General features: G+C 54.8%; 3 protein-coding genes across 10 annotated transcripts in view; 1 reads left to right on the forward strand and 2 right to left on the reverse strand.

Annotated features, from left to right (window-relative positions):
• The window catches only part of RNF4 (ring finger protein 4), a 31652-nt gene extending 30580 nt beyond the window's left edge, over positions 1-1072 (reverse strand). For all 5 annotated transcript variants that reach the window (XR_005794698.1, XR_005794697.1, XM_040489456.1 and 2 more), the window contains exon 1: positions 957-1072. The gene's annotated coding sequence lies outside the window, so the exon portion shown is untranslated. The remainder of the gene's footprint in view (positions 1-956) is intronic.
• LOC121043803 (atherin-like) lies at positions 516-2639 on the forward strand. The gene is made up of 3 exons (XM_040495835.1): positions 516-633; positions 684-1160; positions 2166-2639. The coding sequence occupies exons 1-3, from the start codon at positions 516-518 to the stop codon at positions 2276-2278; spliced, it is 708 nt and encodes a 235-aa protein (XP_040351769.1). The 3' UTR covers positions 2279-2639.
• A 3722-nt stretch (positions 2640-6361) lies between these two features.
• The window catches only part of CFAP99 (cilia and flagella associated protein 99), a 46959-nt gene continuing 34160 nt past the window's right edge, over positions 6362-19160 (reverse strand). The window contains exons 9-16 of one of the 4 annotated variants that reach the window (XM_040489493.1): positions 18897-18968; positions 18567-18655; positions 17799-18003; positions 10081-10222; positions 9742-9893; positions 8692-8897; positions 6903-7065; positions 6362-6752 (exon numbers count right to left, since the gene is read on the reverse strand). In XM_040489493.1, coding sequence (XP_040345427.1) covers positions 6636-6752; positions 6903-7065; positions 8692-8897; positions 9742-9893; positions 10081-10222; positions 17799-18003; positions 18567-18655; positions 18897-18968 — 1146 coding nt within the window. In that variant the 3' untranslated portion in view covers positions 6362-6635. Of the gene's footprint in view, positions 6753-6902; positions 7066-7887; positions 8401-8691; positions 8898-9741; positions 9894-10080; positions 10223-17798; positions 18004-18566; positions 18656-18896; positions 18969-19160 lie in introns of those variants that run through there. The other 3 variants (XM_040489487.1, XM_040489468.1, XM_040489477.1) reach the window with 3 other exon arrangements.

The raw sequence follows: 19160 nt of genomic DNA on the forward strand, positions 1-19160 counted from the left end.
CCTTGGGCAGACCGCCTCAGCCTCCCCAACACTTGGGCAGCCGAAGCAGAGTGCAGGGCTGCAGAGCTGAGACCCTACATCGGGCTGCGAGAACTTGAAGCGGAACGAAGGCACGACTGTGAATGTAGAGGGGGACGGACCAGAGTAAGACAAAAGCCAAAACCTCCCCCAAACGACTACTGCGGTGAAGTCCAGGCTTCTCCCCGGACGGGTCAAAGGGTGGAAAGCGGAGTGCAGGGAGTACCGCGTTTCGGGTCTCAAGCCTCACCGCGACCCGGATTACTCTCCAGGCCCCCGGGCCACCAGCGCGCCGGGGATGCGGGTGGGGGTGCAGGCGCCCGAGGGGCGGGGCCGGCCGCCGGCTTCAGCACACGAGCGGTCCCCAGCGACCGGAAGCTGAGGACCCACGGAGCTCAGCCCCAGGTGGGCGCTCCCAAGACCAGCCCCCGCCGCCCCCAGCCCCACGAGGCCGAGCAGGCTGCGCCACGCGGCCCGGGAGGACTGGCAGGCCCACGATGGCGGGGCGGCGGCGCGAGCACACAAAGGAGGCGGCGTCAGCGGGGAACAAAAAGCTGGCCGGGGCCTCCCCTGAACGGCCCTTGCCGCCCTGTCCGCCTCCCCGAGTGACCTTGGGCGCGTCCGCCCCCCACCCCAGCCTCGGTTTCTCCAGCTGCGCTACAACTAAACGCTGGGACCGCAGCCCGCCGGGGCGGCGGAGGCCCTCAGCGAGGCGTTCGTACGTCCGTCGCCTGCGCCGCGCCGGGCTCACGCAGCCACGCGGACAGCTGGGCGGGCTCGCGGGCTCGGGGGAGGCCCGGCCGGGCGTCCGGCCCGAGGGGGGTTGGCTGCGCTCCGGAGGGCCGCCGCGCCGAGGCCTCTGCAGGCCGCGAAGCCGTCCGAACCCCACACCCGCCCGGCTCTGGCTGGCCGCCCCCTCTCCGTGAAGCCAGGCTTACCTGGAGCCGGTCTGGCCCGGCAGCAGCCAACGCCGACGCAGTCCAGCGAAGAAGCACCTCCGGAAACCACGGAGGAGAAACCCTCCAGCAAGACGCCGCCGCCTCAGCAGCGATCCACTTCCGCTCCGGAGGCCTCGGCTCCACCCCCGGGGCGTCCCCATTGGCCGCCGCTCCTCGTACTCCCGTGGTCTACCGGTGCAGGAGGTATGTTTTCAATTCTATTGGATAAGAAAACCATCTATTACCGCTTTGAAAAGCGCTTCTTTCCGGCTCCGCCCGCGCTCGCGAGCTCAAGCTCCCGCCTTCCCGCGAGAGAGGCGATCTGCGCCCCCTCGGTGCGCAAGGCCTCTCGGGAGTTGTGGTTTGCAGAGCGGCGGCCAGTTCCGGGCCCTCTGATACGGGGCGGATGCGGCCGGCGGACGGAGCGGAGCTGGGCGTTATTCCAGAACAGCCGGCCCGCGGCCCGCGTACGGGGCCCACTCCCACCCCGCTTCGGGCCTCAGTTCTCTCTCCTGTGAACGCTCCCGAGCTCTCTACTATTGGCCCAAACCCGGGCCTGAATCTGCAGGAACTCCAGGGCCCTCGCGACCCGACGTGCCAGGTCGTGGGCCAGCGTCTGGTCCCAGTGTTCCCGGACTGTTTACTAGGCTGGCAGTGAAAACTGGAAGGAAGCACAGCCTGGCCCCTTTGCGGGAACCCGGAGGAGGCACTCAACCAGGACGTCTGGGAGGGCCCCCTGGAGGAAGCGACCTCGGAGTTGGGAACTGAAAGGACTAGAAGGAAGGAGAGAGTTCTCAGAAGAGGTAGCCTGGGTGGGGAGAGAGAGGCTGGCATGTCGAGGAGACTGCAGGCTACCCTTTGTGCGAGGAGCAGAGGTGGGGAGTCGGGGGTGGGGGGGCGGGGAGGCAAGAGTCAGACTGTGGAGGACCCAGATGCCAGGTTGAGTCTGGATTATCCCGAGGGCAATGGGTGCGAGGAAAGGAAGGACTGCACCCCCAGAGGAGCACTCTGGCCCACAAAGGGGCCAGGGCCCAGGCAGAGGCCTGGAGCTCCCCCCCGGGGCGTCTGGTGCAACTCGGGGGGGTTAAGAATACAGGCTCTGGACCCTTACTGCCCGAGTGTGAGTTTGAATGCTCCGTTGTTTTAAGCACGTTTCAGTCCTCTCACCTGTTATACGGGAATAGTCACTGCACAGTATCTGCCTCACAGGAAGAAGGTGGACAGTTGAAGGGCTCCACACAGACCAGCACAGGTGCATGCCAGGCCCTGAGAGGGGCTGCAGATCAGAACCCGGAGTGAAAAGCCGGTGGTGGATTCCTTGACTTCAGCTTCCAGAACTGCACTTGGACATGGATTTGGCAATAGAAAGCCTAGCTTGTCCCTCCTGTTCTGAGAGTACCCAGATCAGATCACGGCCATCACGGGTGGTCCCTGGACACCCTCAGGCAATGAGGATGTCACTCCAAAAGCCTGGGATGGACAGTTTAGTAGGAGGGGGTCTTCTCCCCGGAAGATTGAGTCATGTATGGAAATTAAGCAGATCAAAGCCAGAGCATTAATGGTTTTGTGTTGAGTTTACAAACAATCTCTGTTGTTTGATACTCATGTCATTGTAAAGGAATTTGGTATGGTAGGGTATCCAATAACGTCTGATTCTGTGTGAAACATGTTGAGTTTGAAACATACTGATTTTGATAGTGATTCTAAGTTGGAAGGTACAAGACTTTAGTTTGTGATCATAATTGGAATAGTAAAGGAAATTTAAAAATTTAAGATAAATGAGACCTTAATGTATCTTTAGGAATTTTTATACTTCTTTAATGTTTTTACTATTTATTTTTGAGAGCACCCACACGAGTGGGGGAGGGGCAGTGAGAGAGGGGGGCAGAGGATCCAAAGCAGTCTCTGTACTGTCTGCACGGAGGCTGATGTGGTGCTCCAACAACGAACCGTGAGATCATGACCTGAGCTGAAGTTGGACGCTTAACCAACTGAGCCACCCAGGCGCCCCAGACTTTTTAAATACTTGATAAGGCAGACAACGGAAATGATAAAAAAAGAAGTTTAGATTCTGCATGTTAAAATGTAATTTAAAATGTTAAAGGAGTGGAACCAACCATACACAGCTAATCAAAATGATAGTTATAGATTTATAGATAAGATTAGTAACTTGAATTTCACAGCCTAAAGAATTGCTAGGGTTTTCTATTTGTAACTTTAATACATCAGGTAGTGTGATGCTGGGAGCATCTGGCTGGCTCAGTTGTAGAACATGTGACTCTTGATCTCAGGGCGATGAGTTTGAACCCCACACTGAACGTGGAGCCTACTTAAAAGAATAAAAAAAGTTGGGGCGCCTCGCTGACTCAGTTGGTTAAACATCTTGACTCTTTAAATTTTTATTATGTTTTACTTTAGAGAGAAAGAGAGTGCAATTGGGGAAGAGGGGCAGAGGGAGAGAGCAAGAATCTTAAGCAGGCTTTCAGTGTGGAGCCTGATATAGAGCTTGATCCCACTACCCTGGGATCATGACCCAAGCCAAAATCAAGTTAGACACTCAATCGACTGAACCATCAAGAGTCTGACTCTTGATCTCAGTTCACGTCTTGATCTCAGGGTCATCAGTTCAAGCCCGGCGTTTGGCTGCACGCTGGGTGCAGAGCCTACCTAAAAAAAAAAAATCGAAACAAAATTTGAAGTTAGTGAAAAATAAACGATGTGATATTGAAAAACAAAGTTACAACAAATATCACTTTTCATGCTCAGGAGCTGCTTTCAAGTTCCCTGCAAACATCACTTGGCACTGAACTTGTGGTGTGGACATCCCTGGCTCCCTCACAGATAATGCCTGTGGCCCTGAATATTTCTAGCTTAGAGAAGAGACTGGGACCTTATTGTTTCCAAGTGCCACACAGCTAAATGTAGATTCCTGGGCATCAGACCAGCCAAATCCCCGTGGATGAGGTCTGAGAATCTGCTCGTTAACTATCTCAAAAGAACCCCAGCCCAAGTGAGTTTCAGGTACTGTCAGTGAGGGTCTTCTGGCTGTACTTGTGCAGAAATTACACTGAAGCAGGATGTGAATTCCCTGGGTGGTCCAGAGAGTGCTTTCTCAGCATCTGCTGGACCTGATCTCTCCTGGCTGGTCCTCTTTCCAGGGGCCGTTTGGTTCTCTCTCAAAAGGGCTCACGCAGGTAGGGGAGGCCTCAGTAAATGAAGGCCATCAGCTCTGGAGGGTCGGTCAGACAGCTGTTGTTTCTGAACAAACCCCAAAGCTCAGTGCTTTGAACAAATAGGCATTTACTGTTGCCAAGGAAGCTACAAGTTAGTGGGGGCAGGGGGAGTGTTCCGGTTCTGGCTGGCCTCACATGTCGGGTTCTGCTGGTTTGCAGGACGGGCGGGGAGGGCTTCCGCTGGGACAAGTGGCTGTCCTCATATAGTGTCTCATCCCAGCAGGCCACCCCGGACATGCTCACATTGGGGCTGGGCAGGGTTCTAAGAGAACAGGAGGGAGCTCGGACGCCACAGGAGGCCCAGCCTCAAAGCTGGCACTTACAGGCCAAAGTGAGTCAGCCCAGACTCAGGTGCCGAGGGACACAGAGTGCTTCCTGATGGGAGGTCACAAGGCAAGGAACCTGGAGACTGGACACATTTTGCCATTAATCCATGACCCGAGGCCTGCCCTCAGGCTACAAACTCGGGATGGCCCAAGGCCTGTTTCCACCTGGGTTTGCATGGGGCAGGAGTCCCATGTACCCTCAAGGCAGCTCTGAGCTGCTGCCTGGTCCCAGAGGGCAGGTAAGGACCTTGGTGTGGACTGCCAACCAGCATCGCTGCCAGCAGCACCACAAATGTGTTGGGCTAGTACCTCTTCCCTCTGCTCCAGGAATCCATCTGAGAGGTGTGAAGGGCTATCCTCCCCTCCTGCCACGGAGCCTGCTCTGGGCACCCATATGGACCTTCTGCCACCCTGGGATCTGGGTCGGCAGAGCATGTTCGATTCAGGCCAGTGAGACTGGAGCAGATGTTCGCACAAGGCTTCAAGGACAGAGAACCCTCCTGAGCTGGCTACCAGGGAGAGATGACCCTTCTTCCTCTGGATGTTGTGAGGCTGGAGCCGCTCCCAGCCTGGAGACAGAACTCCTGCATCAGGCACATCCTGAAGGCCACCCTACCTGTGGACTGCCAGATGAGACCTAATAATTAATTCATCCTTTGAAACTCTCGGAGCTCCTGAGGGACTCTCTGGACAGGTCGTAGAAATGGGTTTGAATAACACATCACACAGGATAGGAGAAATGTTGTGTTTATCTCTTTAAATGAAATTTATTCTGCCCCTCAGCTTTTTAAAAAAAAGTTTTTTTTAATCTTTATTTATTTTTGAGAGAGAGACAGAGTGTGAGCAGGGGAGGAGCAGAGAGGAAGACACAGAAACCAAAGCAGGCTCCAGGCCCCGAGCTGTCAGCACAGAGCCCGACCCGGGGCTCGAACTCACCAACAGTGAGATTGTGACCTGAGCTGAAGTCGAACGCTCAACCGACTGAGCCACCCAGGCGCCCCCACCCCTCAGCTTTTTTTGACAGGGAGGTGGGAAATTTCTCTTTACCAACATGGGAAAGAAAGTCCTGGGGTTCTGATAGTCAGAATATTCAGGGAGAACTCTGGTGTCTGTCCTTGTCACTTCAGTGTGCCCATCCTCCTGGTCTGAATGTGTGCTGGGGTCCAGGAGGATGTCAGGTTTGAGGAGATCTCTCTCTTGGACATCTATCTACCTGGCTGTTTCCAGCCCCTCCCTGACCCCCCCCCCCCCCCCCCCCCCCCCATTCTCTGTCCTTCCTGGGAGCTGCAGCACATTGTGCTTTTTTCATGATTCTGCATTTCACCAGCAGGCTGTCACTCGGCCAGCCTGTCCTCAAGGCCATGCCCTCTCCAGTCTGGCACTGGATCCAGAGGAACCAAGAGAATGGATGTGTCCTGGTGTGGGCGGATGTCAGTGGCTCTAATCACCACGTCCCCTTGGTGATGCTGGAGAAGGCTGGGTGGTGCTCTAAAGTCACACAGACTTAGCTGTGGGTCAAGGCTTTTGGGGCTGGTTACTTGACCTCTTCGAGCACTGCTGGCCTCATCAGCAGAATGGGAGGTAGGGGACAGTTCCTGCATCCCCGTGGGTCCCCTCCCCCCAAGGCGGCAATGAGGTTTGCTTGAGACAAATTATGAGACAGGCCATTTCCCAGTGGCTCAAGCATTCCAGCCACTTCTCCAACCAAATGCACACGTGCAACCACACAAGTTAAGCCACCGGACTCCAGGCAGAGTGGGAATTCCAAGTTTTCACTTGCAGAGGTGGCTCTGGGAGCTCCACAAAGGGGAGGGGCTTGCCCTGGGATCTAAGGCAAGGGTGGTCAGATCTAGCACAGAAAATACAGGACAGCCAGATAAATTTGAATTGCAGATAAAGAACGGATACTTTGAGAGTTTGTCCTACGCAATAACTGGGCGTCTTGCATTTTATCTGGCAACCCTGGTCTGGGGCAAGCGGACTCCGGGGCAGGTCAGGGCGCGGAGCAGGAAGAAGGCGTGGAGGGGGCGCGCGACACAGGAAGAGGAGGCGCACACCGCCGGCCGCACGCTTTATTCGGGCGGGATTCGCGGGGCTCCTGGGGGCGCGCCCTCCCGGGCTCAGGCGGCCTCCAGGCGGCGCGCGTGCCCGCAGACCGAGCCGCTCCGCTGCAGCGCCCGCAGCCGGCGCTCCCGGCTCTGCTCCAGCTCCAGCCAGTGCTGCGCCTCCAGCTGCGCCTGCGGGCGGGCGCCCAGGGCTGTCTGCGCGGGCCGGGGCCGCCGCCCACCGATCCGCCCTCCCCCCACGCCCCCGCCCGCGCGTCGCCAAGCCCCTCCCCGACCCGGGACGCCGCGCCCCCAGCCTCCCCGCCCGCTCCCGGGACTCACCCGTGGCTTGCGATGCGCGGCCCGCGGCGCCGGTACCCGCAGCAGGGCCGCCTGCCGGCGGCGCTCGGCCGCCTTCTCCTCGACCTTGCGCTGCAGCTCGAGCACGCGCTCGTCCTGGGAGGGCGCCGCCGGGGCCGCGGACCGAGCTTTCCTCTCCTCCCACCTGGGCGGTGGACAGGGCGGGCTTAGGAGGGGTCCCGACCACAGGTCAATGGGGGTGTTTTAGGTGCAGAGGGGAGAGGCTCTCCAAGGACCTCTGGGGTGACGTCCCCCCAGCGCCTCTACCTTGCCCTTTGTACTTGACGTTTCAAAAATGTATCTCATGTATATTGGCTACGTAGGTATTTGGAGCAAAAAAGTGAAAACCCTCTTTTATCTTGTGCCTCCTTGCCACTCTCTTGCCTAGAGGTAGCCGCTAATATCTTTGCAGATCTCTATCATACTAGGTCATTCTTCCTTCCAAAATGAGACCTCATTATACAGATTGTTCCCCTTTGGCTTTGGTTTAGGGGCACTTCACAGCATCAGGGCATGTGGAGGTGCTGTTCACATGCTCGGCCACCATCCCTGCTTGGCTGGCTCCAGTCAGACTGTGCACTAAAATGGTCCTGGTGGATTCATGCCAGGAGGTCTGGCTACACGCAGAGAGCTCCAGGAGCTTTGTTAGTGGGTTTGGACCCTTGGAGGCTCCCCAACGCCAACCAGACTGTGTGTGTGGTCTATCAGGCTGAGTCTAGCAGCTGGAAGTGGTGAGACGTCCCCGGCACATGACACCTTAGGGACCTGCTGAGTGGCCAGCCAGCTGTAGCTGGGCAGCCCCTACCCTACAGCTGTCACAGGACCTCCTCAAATTGTAACCAGAGCAGCAGTCACTCAGGATCGATAGTGACGGATTTTTTTTTATTTTTTATTTTAAGAGAAAGAGAGTGCTTGAGCCATGGAGAGGGGCAGAGGGAGGGAGAGAGAGAGAGAGAGAGAGAGAGAGAGAGAAAGAATCCCAAACAGGCTGCATGCTCAGCCTAGAACCTGATACGGGGCTCGATCCCAACCCCCAGGGATCACAACACGAACCAAAATCAAGTCAGACACTCAATTGAGTGAGCCACCCAGGCACCCCAATAGTGATGAGTTTTGTGACTGTCGACTGTATCGACTCTTGGGTTTAGCTCTGGTCAATGATCTCACAGTTTGTGAGTCTGAGCCCCACGTCAGGCGCTGCTTGGGATTCTCTCTCCCCTCTCTGCCTCCAACTCACTCGCACGCATGCATGCACACACTCTCTCTCTCAAAATAAACTTTTAAAAAATTTTAAAAAGTTATAGTGAACAGCCTTGGGATGCTAGAGAAACATGAATACGGACAGGATGTTGAGATGATGTTAATTTTCTAGTTGTGTCAGTATGCTGTGGTTATGCAGGACAATATTTTTTTTCAGAAGATGCACACCGGAGTGTTTAGGAGTGAAGTGTCTGAATCCTGCAGCTCCTTCCAGATGGTTCTGCAGGGACAGAGTAAGTAGCTACCTAGATGAAACACACGGCAAAGGTCATGCTCATGAGCCACATGCCATCATTCTGCATCCAGGCCATCGTTGCATGATTTTTGCTGCCGTTTTTGTATGTCTGAAGATTAGCTAATAAGATAGTAGAGGTGGGAGAAGTTACTGCAAGGGGATGGCCTGGGCAGAAGGGTGGAACGTAGTTGTAGAACCCACCCGGGAGGTCGCAAAGGCAGGCTCGCTCCTTGCTCCTGCCTCAGTCGCCTGCCCCTTGGGGCCACTGGTACTGACCTCAAGGCTGCAGACCTCCCCATGGCCGCGCGGCACAGCGAGATCTGTTCCACCACGTTCTGCAGTTCCTGGCTTCTGGCGCGCTTGCCCTGGATGATCTGGTCTCGCTTCTCTTCCTCCTCGCGCCTCCGGGTCTCCTTGAGCAGGGCCAGCCGCTCGCGAAGCTCCACCACAGACATCTCCCCTTCCAGGCCATACCCAGGGATCTGCAGGGTGATGGGGAGGCCTGCAGCTGGGCGTCAGGCCCACACCCAGCCCGCACGGCCGCCTGCCATGCCCTGAGCTGTCCTCTGCGCCAGCGCCGGTGCCCCTCCCCCAAGTTCCATCGGTCTGGCCCCTGGGCCCGGGCGACTGCCTTTCCTGCTCAGTAGCACCTGTGCAGCATCCCTGCCATTGGGCCTCCCCAGGCTTGGCCTCCCTCCAGGGACCGCACATGTCAGCTGGGTGCCCTGTAGGCCCCTCTACTGAGGTAGGGCCCAAAAGGAACTCAGCCTTGTCTCCCTGAGTCAGGACCCGGGGGGCCGTGCAGAGTGCCCTGTGAACTTCCCACATCCCCTGGGATCAGGCCAGGCTCCCACACCAGCTCCCGGGGCCCTGCAGAGGTGCTCCCACCTCAGCAGATGCCAGCCTGGCCTCTCAGGGTGCCGCTCACACGGGGCTCCAGGCACCTGCTCTCTCCTCTCAGCCTCCACTCATCCGGCCTTTGCACACCTGCGCTCTCCCTACACTGCCCTTCCCACCTGGGCCTGCGGGGAGGGGGGGGGTCCCGGGACCTCCTTCAACATGAAGGCCACCTGGCCCACTCCCAGAAACCCTGGCCTCCTGTCCCCAGAGGTCTCCCTGACTTGACTGTGAACTCTTGGGCCGATCCCGGGCCTCTGGCAGGGCAGGTGCGGCGTCCATGGTCGAGCACGCCACTCGTGCCGGCTGGATCCGGGGTGGTGCCAGACCTCCCTTGGTCCCGGTGGGCATGCTGAACGTGGTCTCCCGTGGCCACGCCAGGCACAGCAAGACGTGGGGAGGCTTCCCCCAGTGGGGCCGGGTCCTCACCTGGGTCAGGTCCACGAGCTTGCCCTGGCGCACCGGCTGTGTCTCCAGGGCTCGCAGCTGAGAGATAAGCTCACGGCGCCGCTTCTGCTCCTCCCCCGCGGCCTCTGCGCTGCGCTGCAGCAGCTCCCGGCTCTCCTCTATCACCTCCTGGACTTGAGGGGCAAGGGGGTGCTGAGGGGCCGCAGGGTGCCCTGCCCAACCCCGGCCCTCCCTCCAGGGCACTGGGCTCTTGGCAACCGCAGCAGCTCACTTAGGGCAGGAGGCTAGCCAGGGGCGCGAGCCGGGGTCGGGGGGAGCAAAGCTGGGCGCGGCCTCGTGGTTCCTGGCCCCCCGCCCTACCTATCTGCTGCCGGCCCCTCAGGAGCTTCGTCTGTGCCACCTTCACGTTCTTCTGCACCTCCGCCACCCGCCGCACCAGCTCCTTCATGGACCTTTCCTCCTGGAGGCGCCTCTCAGCACACTGCTGCATCAGCTCCGCCGTCTGCTCACACAACCGACCCACCGTGGTCAGAGCCGCAGGGTCCCCCCTGGAGCAGGCCCATTGCCCCGGGCTGCCCCCAGCCCCAGGAGCAGCATGAGGTGACCCTGCATCACCCCGGAGCCCAGATCTGAGCTCAGCAGCTCCCGGGAGTCCCCTGGAGGTCAGGCCTACTGGGGAAGTTCCACCTCGTGTCCCCCCTTCCTCCACTGTGGTTCTGGGGAAACCAAGTCCGAGCCGCTGGGTCTGCCCTGAAGCCTCTCCCCGGCCCCCAGACTCCCCCTGAGAGAGGAGGGCGCTCAATGCTTTGAAGCCATGTGGAGCCCAGGATGTGCCAGCCTCAGGGTCCCTGTCACATGAGCCCCCAGGCACGTCCTGCTGGTCACCCCACTCTTCTTTCTCGTGCTGTTTCAAAAGGTCAGAGGTTTTTTTTTTTCTTTTCTTTTTTTTTTAAAACGTTCATGTGATCTTTATTATTAGAAGGTCAGAATCTTAAACAACAGGACAGGGTGTGGTTTTGCCGCTTTGTCACACACGACTGGAATCCTCCCCTGTGTCTGGTTGCCTCTTGCCTCTGTGGCTCTGCGCTGCGTTCATTAGCCTCGTACATGTTATCCCCTGGACTGTAGGTGGCTTATTTTTGTGGCTGTACCTTTTGGGGTATATCACAACGCTTTCATCCATTCTACTGTGGAGGGACACTCAGACTGCTTCCAGTTTGGCACTATTGTGAACGATTCGGAATCACGGTTTCAGTCCTCCAGATACTAAAACGCAGTGTGGGGTTTACGCCTTCTGTCGCTGGCCCAGGGTGGCCAGGGGCTCCGGGACCCCCAGCCCCCGGCAGTCTGTGCAGTGGGGGCTCATCTACAGCTGCACCGTCAGTGCAGAATCAGCTTGCAGGCCACCTGGACTTCAGCTTTAGACACTGGGCACCAAGTAACCCTTTGGTAAAACAATTTGCTGGCACATATCAAAAATGCCTGTCGCCCATCCTTTTTGATTTGTCCAGTTTTGCCCCAGGTTCTAAGAAAGGGAACCAGGGCTCTCAGAGAAATAGCTTATTTCAGGGCTGGGACAGAGAAACCACCAGGTGAGCCTGGTGCATCTTCTAGTGTCCTAAAGTGAGGAAGGACACAGGGCAGTCAGAGGGACGCAGGAGGTCAACCTGAAGGGGCTCCCAAAGGCCAAAGCTTGCAACGGAGTAACACTTTTGATAACACAAAGTGTAAAATAAATATGCATGGGTCCACACCGAAAGAGTTGATGGAATGAATTCAAGAAAGCGGGGGAGAAGAGAGAAGTCCCCTGTGCAGCAGAATTCCCAGTAGTCACCCCCCCCCCCGGCTGCAGGCTTTGCCTAGAGATCCCCTTCCGCACGGTGCTATGTGGAAAGGGGACACTAACTGCAGCAGAGAAAGCCAGGCACGACCTTGGCCAAGGGGTCAAGGTCAACATCACAGTGAAGAGCTGGTTGACAGCAGGTGCCCTTGACAGGCTGTGATGGTCCTCCTCCCCAAACCCCAACCCCAATCTAACCATGAGAGGAACATCGGACGCGCCCCAGCTGAGGGGCATCCAACAGGATACCTGACCCGCTCTCCTTGAAACTGTCAGGGTCACCAAAAACAAGGAAAGTCTGAGAAACTGCCACAGCCAAGAAGAGTCTGAGGCATGACCGTTAAATGTGATGTGGAGTCCGGGGACAGGAAAAGGGCCTTCATAGGGAGAAAATGTGATGAAATCTAAGCAAAGTGTGGAGTTCGAGTAAGTCACATACCAGCGTTGGCTTCTTGGCTGTGACAAATATACTGCGGTGTAGTGGGTAGCACCTCCCCCAAATTCACGTCTACCTGGAACCTCAGAATGTGATCTCACATCCAATTAAGTGAGGATCTCAGGATGCGATCATCCTGGGTTTAGAGCGGGCCCTAAGTCCAATGACAAGTGTCCATAAGAAGAGAGGGACGCAGAGAGATGCAGACGCATGGCCATGTGAGGACGGAGACAGAGTCTGGGGTGGGGCTGCCACACAAGGAGTTTCTGGGGTCTCCAGAAGCTGGAAGAGGCAAGGAAGGGTCCTCCCCAGGGAGCTTAGCAGAGAGCATGGCCCAGCTCACGCCCTCCTCGACCTTGGACCTGTGGCCTCCACAACTTGGTCAGGCTTGCGGTGCCTCCCTGTGGCGGCCCAAAGCCAGCGTGGGGAGGTAAGGCGTCACCAGCAGAGGCGGCTGGGTGGTAGGAAACGGGAACTCTCTGCACCATCTTTGCAACTTTTCTGTAACCCTTTAAACTGTTCCGAAGCAAAAAGTTTATTGTTGAAAGTACCTTCGAAAACTTGGTAATAAGTGGGAAGATACTTATGTGGAAATACAGGTGAAAAGAGGTGGGTGGCCAAAATCTGCAAGGGGTCTTATCTCAAGTGAGCTGACCAGGGGCAAAGAAAGAACAAACCATGAACCACCGCCGTGGGTGAGGAGGCCTGCCCTGCTGGGTCCCAAGGCCCCTGCCCAGCTGCACCTCGGGGACAGCATAGACACAGCTCAGGGCCAGTGGAGAAGCGGGGAGGGAGGGGAAGAGGCAGCGTCTCCTGGCTCTCCATAAATGTGCACGGAACCGGGGTGGGGGGCAGGTGTGAGGGCAGCACAGGACCAAGGAGAAGGCCTAGGCTTGCGGGGGACACACTGCACTGTGAATGCCATCTGCCCAGACCAGCTCTGCCACCTCAGGCCTTGCCAGCGTCTTTGTGGTACCCACCTCCTCAGCATCCCCCACACGTAAGACATGCAAAGGGCAGGGGGGCAGGATGGGACAGAGGATCAGAAGTTGTTAGCAAAGAGCCCGACAAGGGGCTCGAACCCACAAACCGTGAGCTCATGACCTGAGCCAAAGTCAGATGCTTAACCGCCTGAGCCGCCCAGGCACCCCTGTAGGCTCTTTCCTATTCAACACAGCACTGGAAAGTTCTAGCCAGTGCAATAGGCTAGAGGAGCAAATGACAGGAATGTAGGTCAGAAGTTAAGAAATAAACTGTTCTTTACAGATGACATGATTGTCTACATAGAAAATTACAAGGGCTCTACGACAAACTGCCTTGTTTGTCCTAGAAAAATTATAAGGTGGTTCAGCAAGGTCCTGAGATAGATGATCAACACACAAAAGTCAATTACGCTTTAATATACTAGCATCGGATACATGGACATCAGAATTAAAAATATAACACCACTTACAATTACTCAAAAATAATAAAAGAAACACTTAGGCACAAATCTAACAGAACACGAACAGGACTTGAATGCTAAAAACGAAACACTATACAACACAGATGAAAGAAATAAAGGATTGAAATAAATGGAGAGACGTACTGCATTCGTGGATTGGGAGCCCCAGTTGGGTGGTCATGGAAGTCGATCCAGACCTCAGACCACGTATGAGCATAAACTGGGCGCAGGTTAGAGATCCAGACGTAAAAATGAAATATAAATACTAGAGGACACCTAGGCGCATTGCTCTATAACACAGGTACGGGAAAAACCTTTCTCCTCACTCTTCAAAGTCCAGGCACAGTAAAAGGAAACATTGATTAGTCTGCATGGTAAAACACACAAGCAAAGCCAAGTGACAGATTGGGAGGAAATATCTGCATTGTATCATGAAAAGTCACTGTCCCTACTGTGTAAAGAACTCTTCAAAACCAAAGAAATGAAGGCTAAGAGCTTGTTAGAAAATGTTCAACTGATCTTTGGCAAAGGCACCGAGACCACTCAGCAGGGGAGGGACTGTGTCTTCAACAAACGGTGCTGGGAAACCCAGACATCCACACGCACAAGAATGAAATTAGACCCTTATTTTACACCACACACAAAAATCAATTCAAAGTGGATTAGAGACTTAAACACAAGACCTGAAATCACAAACTCCTAGAAGAAGACAGGAGAAAACTCCCTCATATTGGTCTTAGCTTTTTTTTTTTTTAATTTTTTTTTCAACGTTTATTTATTTTTGGGACAGAGAGAGACAGAGCATGAACAAGGGGAGGGGCAGAGAGAGAGGGAGACACAGAATCGGAAGCAGGCTCCAGGCTCTGAGCCATCAGCCCAGAGCCCGACGCGGGGCTCGAACTCACGCGAGATCACGCGAGATCACGCGAGATCGTGACCTGGCTGAAGTCGGACGCTCAACCGACTGCGCCACCCAGGCGGCCCCCCCCCCTTTTTTTTTTTGATTTGACATCAAAAGCACAGGCAAGAAGAACAAAAATGAACTACTGGGACTACATCAAACTAAAAGGTTTCTGCACAGCAAAGGAAACAACCAACAAAATGAAAAGGCAACCTATGGAATGGAAGAAATCATTTGCAAACTATGTATCTGATAAGGGGTTAATACCCAAAACATATAAGGTACTCCTACAACTCAATAGCAAAAAAACAAAACAAAACAAAACAAAACAAAACAAAAAACAAACAAAAAAGCCAAATAACCTGACCAAAAAATGGGCAAAGGACCTGAACATTTTCCAAAGATGATAAACAGACCTTTTCCATGTGCCAACAGACACATGAAAAGATGCTCATAACCACTCATCATCAGGGAAATGCAAATCAAAACCACAATGAGATACCACCTCACCCCTGTTGGGATGGCTATCATAAAAAAGTCAAAAGATAGCAAGTGCTGGTGAGGATGTGGAGAAAAGGGAATTCTATGCACCGTTGGTGGGAATGTAAATTGGTGCAGCCATTGTGGAAAAAAGTATTTTAATTTTTTCTGAAAAAATTAAAAATAGAATTACCAGTTTTTAAAAAGTAATCTTTGCACCCAACGTGGGGTTCCAACTCAGGACCTTCAAATCAAGAGTCACATGCTCTACGAGCTAAGCCAGCCAGGTACCCCCAGAACTACCAGTTTTAAAATTAGAACCCAGAGCCAACCGACACATGAAAAAATGCTCAACATCACTCATCATCAGGGAAATACAAATCAAAGCCACAATGAGATACCACCTTACACCTGTCAGAATGGCTAACATTCACAACTCAGGCAACAACAGATGTTGGCCAGGATGCGGAGAAAGAAGATCCCTTTTGCATTGTTGGTGCAAGCTGGTGCAGCCACTCTGGAAAGCAGTATGGAGGTTCCTCAAAAAACTAAAAATAGAACTACCCTACAACCCAGCAATTGCACTACTAGGCATTTATCCAAGGGATACAGGTGTGCCGTTTCGAAGGGACACATGCACCCCCATGTTTATAGCAGCACTATTGACAATAGCCAAAGTATGGAAAGAGCCCAAATGTCAATCGATGGATGAATGGATAAAGAAAATGTGGTGTATATATATATACAATGGAGTATTACTCAGCAATCAAAAAGAATGAAATCTTGTCATTTGCAACTACATGGATGGAACTGGAGGGTATTACGCTAAGTGAAATTAATTAGAGAAAAACAAAAATCATATGACTTCACTCATATGAGGACTTTAAGAGACAAAACAGATGACCATAAGGGAAGGGAAATAAAAATAATATAAAAACAGGGAGAGGGACAAAACAGAAGAGACTCCTATATATGGAGAACAAACTGAGGGTTACTGGAGGGGTTGTGGGAGGGGGGAATGGGCTAAATGGGTAAGGGGCACTAAGGAATCTACTCCTGAAATCATTGTTGCACTATATGATAATAATTTGTATGTAAATTTTAAAAAATAAAAAATAAAAATAAAATAAAATAAGGACAAAAAAATAAAAATAAATAAATAAATAAATAAAAATAAAATTAGAACCCAGAAATATCACTTCTGATATAGATTCAAAGGAAATAAGACCACTGTTTTGAGGAGATATCTGCACCCCCCATGTTCACTGCAGCATCATTCACAATAGCCAAGACATGGCAACAACCTAATTGTCCCTTCAGAGATGAATACGAGAACACTCTGCAGCCCTAAAACAGAAGGAAGTCCTGCCATTTGCAAAAACATGGGTAAACCGGGAACATATTATGTTAAGTGAGATAAGCCTGGCATAGGACAGTTGCTGTAGGATCTCACTTATGTGTGGAATCTAACAAGGTCCACATTGTGGTCGCAGAGACCAGAGCCGTGGGCATGGTCCAAGTGCGCGAGGTCTGTTAGAAGATGGGTACGTTCCAGAGACCTAATGTACAGGGTGGGGACTGCGGTTCATAAGAACGTGTACATGAAATTTGCTAAGAGAGATCTCCAGTGTCCCTGCCACACGCGGAGGAGGTGGCTGCGGGAGGGGACCGATATAGCAATTTGCTCGATTGTGACAATCACGTCGCGATGGGACGTGTATCCGAACGTCCTGTGACAGACCTTCAACAGACACGAGTTTCACTCGTCCATCGTGCCGCAGTGGAGCTGCGAGAAAACGGACAAAAGGCACGAAGAGGTTGTTCACAGAAAGAGATACAGAGATGGCTCTTAGATATATGGCAACACGCTCAAAGGCATACATAATCAATGAAATGCAAATCAGAACTTGCCGGGATACTGTTTCTCACCTACAAGACGAGCGAACATTTCTGAGTTCAGCACGGCACACTCTGCCGGGGTCTGCACACGCTGCCCGTGGAAGGTGAGGAAACTGCGTGCCCAACAGCGGGGACCGAGCCCCGCTCTCAGTTACTCTGGGGCTTAGTGATGTCCCCTCTAGAAGCTTACCTTGAAAACCTCTCTCCACAAACACGGAAAACTGGCCCTGTGTTTCTCATTGCAGACAAAGCGGGGCGTGGCATTTTATGTAAGGGACAAGGGAGGAAGGAAGGATTTGTACACAAGTGTACGTATTTGCTTTAAGGAAAGATGATCCAGAGGTTAATGAAAATAAGAATTGAGGTGCGTAGGTGGCAAGGGACTTACAAGAAATGACGCTTCTCTGAGTCTATTTTTCAGATCGCTTTGACTTCCTATTTGTGAAAAAGTACACTAAGAAGGAAGGAAAAGCAAACCCTAACATCAAATACAAACAGACACAAACAAGTTATCCAAAGGGCATTTTCGAGTGAACTTCCAGCATGGTCCCCTCCCCCTGCCCAATGCAAGTCCCCAAGGGCACACATCTGGGGACAGACAGAACCGAGGTCAGGCCTGCGGACCCCAGGCCACTTGGGAGCCACTGCAAAGAACAGGCTTTCAGGGAAACACAGGTTGGGGTCCCCCACCCAGGCCACCCGTCCTAGGAGGAGGCAGAGCCAGGACTGAGACGTCTAAAGCTTCTGAAGATGCCTGCAGACCCTCCTATGGGAGAGGACGCCATACGCAAATGTGTTGGCTTTCCAGAAGTTTCCGCCAGAACCTCAGGTCCTCCTTCGTGTGTGGATGTGTGGGCCCACTGCCCCTCCTGGTGGGGGCAGGGGGCAGTCTGGACCAGAAGTGCTGTCCACTGAGAGAGCCTCCAACCCCCGCCCCCAACCCGTGAAGGTGCAGAAAGAGAAACCACAGCCACTGTGTGGATCTTAGGGGTCAGACCACAAGCCATGACCACAGGAGCTGCCACAGCCCGCCAGCCGGCCCCCAGGTACTCCCGCTGCTCCCGCAAGGCTGCGTCACCTCCTCCTTCTTCTGGTCGGCCTTCTCCTTGTTCCCTTGCACCAGGCGCTGCCGGGCCAGGATGGCCTCCTCGTGGCTGAGTTTCCCCTGCAGCCTGTGGCACTCGCTCGCGGCCAGCTGCTCCTCCCGGCCCTCCGCCTGCACCTTCCTCTGCCACTCGAGGAACTCGGAGAAGTCCCCGGCCCCGTCCACAAGCTTATCCACCCTGGGGAGAGGGGACAAGAGTGGGGGCCTGTGCTGGCCATGGGGGGGTGTGCACGGGTTCCCTGGGGGTGCGGTGGCCTCACAGGCATGGGGAGCCGTTCACCCATCGCGGGCCATAGCACCTGTCCCCCACTCACCGTCCGCCTGTCCCCCACCCACCGTCCGCCTGTCCCCCCCCCACCGTCCGCCTGTCCCCATCCTCTCATCCACCTGGTCAGCCACCCAAACCCCACCCACAGCCCAACTCGTGGGGTAAGCACAGGGGACCGGGGCGCTGGTGGTCAGCGGGGGGCCTTAGGGGGTTCTGAAGAGCAGGTGACCCTGAGAGAAGTGTGGGCTGGGCCAGCTTTCTGCTAAGCCGCCCTCTGCCCAGTTTCCCTCACTGAGCGGGTCATCTTCTTCAGATGCAGCCGTGACCCTAAGGCTGGCCTGCCTGTGGCACCCCCAAAGCACCACAGCCACCAGGCCCCGCCTTCCCCCCCCCCCGCTGGCAACCTCCTCCTCTCCCAGGAGAGCCGTCCCTGCACCCCTTCCTCTGAACAGGGTGAGGAGCCGCCCGCCTACCTCTCCAGCTCTTTCTCCACCTGCCGCTGGTATAGAGATCCTTCCCGCAGGATGGCAGCTGTGTTGAGCTTCACAGGGACGTTGTTGGTCTGCAGGAGACAGGAGGGGCCGGCTGCAGTCTGGTGGCTGGTGGCGGAGAGTCGGGCCAGCAAATGCTCCCCTACTCCCCACACTTGCCCCCCGGCCCCTAGGGTGGGGCCTCCCTCAGGACCTCCAGCTCTGGCCATCTGATCCCCTGGGCACAGACCTGGCCAGGAAGTGAGTGTCCAGGGAGAGGGGACTAGACCAGGCACCCCGTGCCCAACCTGGCCGGTCGGGAACACCCCTCACCTTGTAGAAGGTCAGCTTTGGAGTCTTAAGGATTCGGGGCAGGAGTCGGGGCTGCAGAGTCTTCTGGGAGACCTGCGGGGATCAGGCCCAGCACCTGTGCCCACTGGGTGCCCTTGGATGCACCCTGGGGGAATGGTGGGCCCAGCACCCCTGGGAGGGCCAACGCACTCCCCTGTCCTCACTCCAGCTGCCCACCCGAGTGTTCCCAGCCCACCCCCTGCTCACGGGTCCCACGACAACACTTCTGTCTCCCATGCCCTCCCC

The sequence above is a fragment of the Herpailurus yagouaroundi genome, unplaced genomic scaffold (assembly GCF_014898765.1).
Source record: "Herpailurus yagouaroundi ecotype Mexico unplaced genomic scaffold, PumYag 28, whole genome shotgun sequence".
Taxonomy (NCBI): domain Eukaryota; kingdom Metazoa; phylum Chordata; class Mammalia; order Carnivora; family Felidae; genus Herpailurus; species Herpailurus yagouaroundi.

Excerpts from the sequence above, each read along its gene's own strand:
- LOC121043803 (XM_040495835.1), top strand. The coding sequence starts at position 516 with ATGGCGGGGCGGCGGCGCGAGCACACAAAGGAGGCGGCGTCAGCGGGG. Across the intron at positions 634-683 it reads GCCTCCCCGAGTGACCTTGG|AAACGCTGGGACCGCAGCCC; the intron begins GCGCGTCCGCCC and ends TGCGCTACAACT. Across the intron at positions 1,161-2,165 it reads GTGGTCTACCGGTGCAGGAG|GAAGAAGGTGGACAGTTGAA; the intron begins GTATGTTTTCAA and ends TCTGCCTCACAG.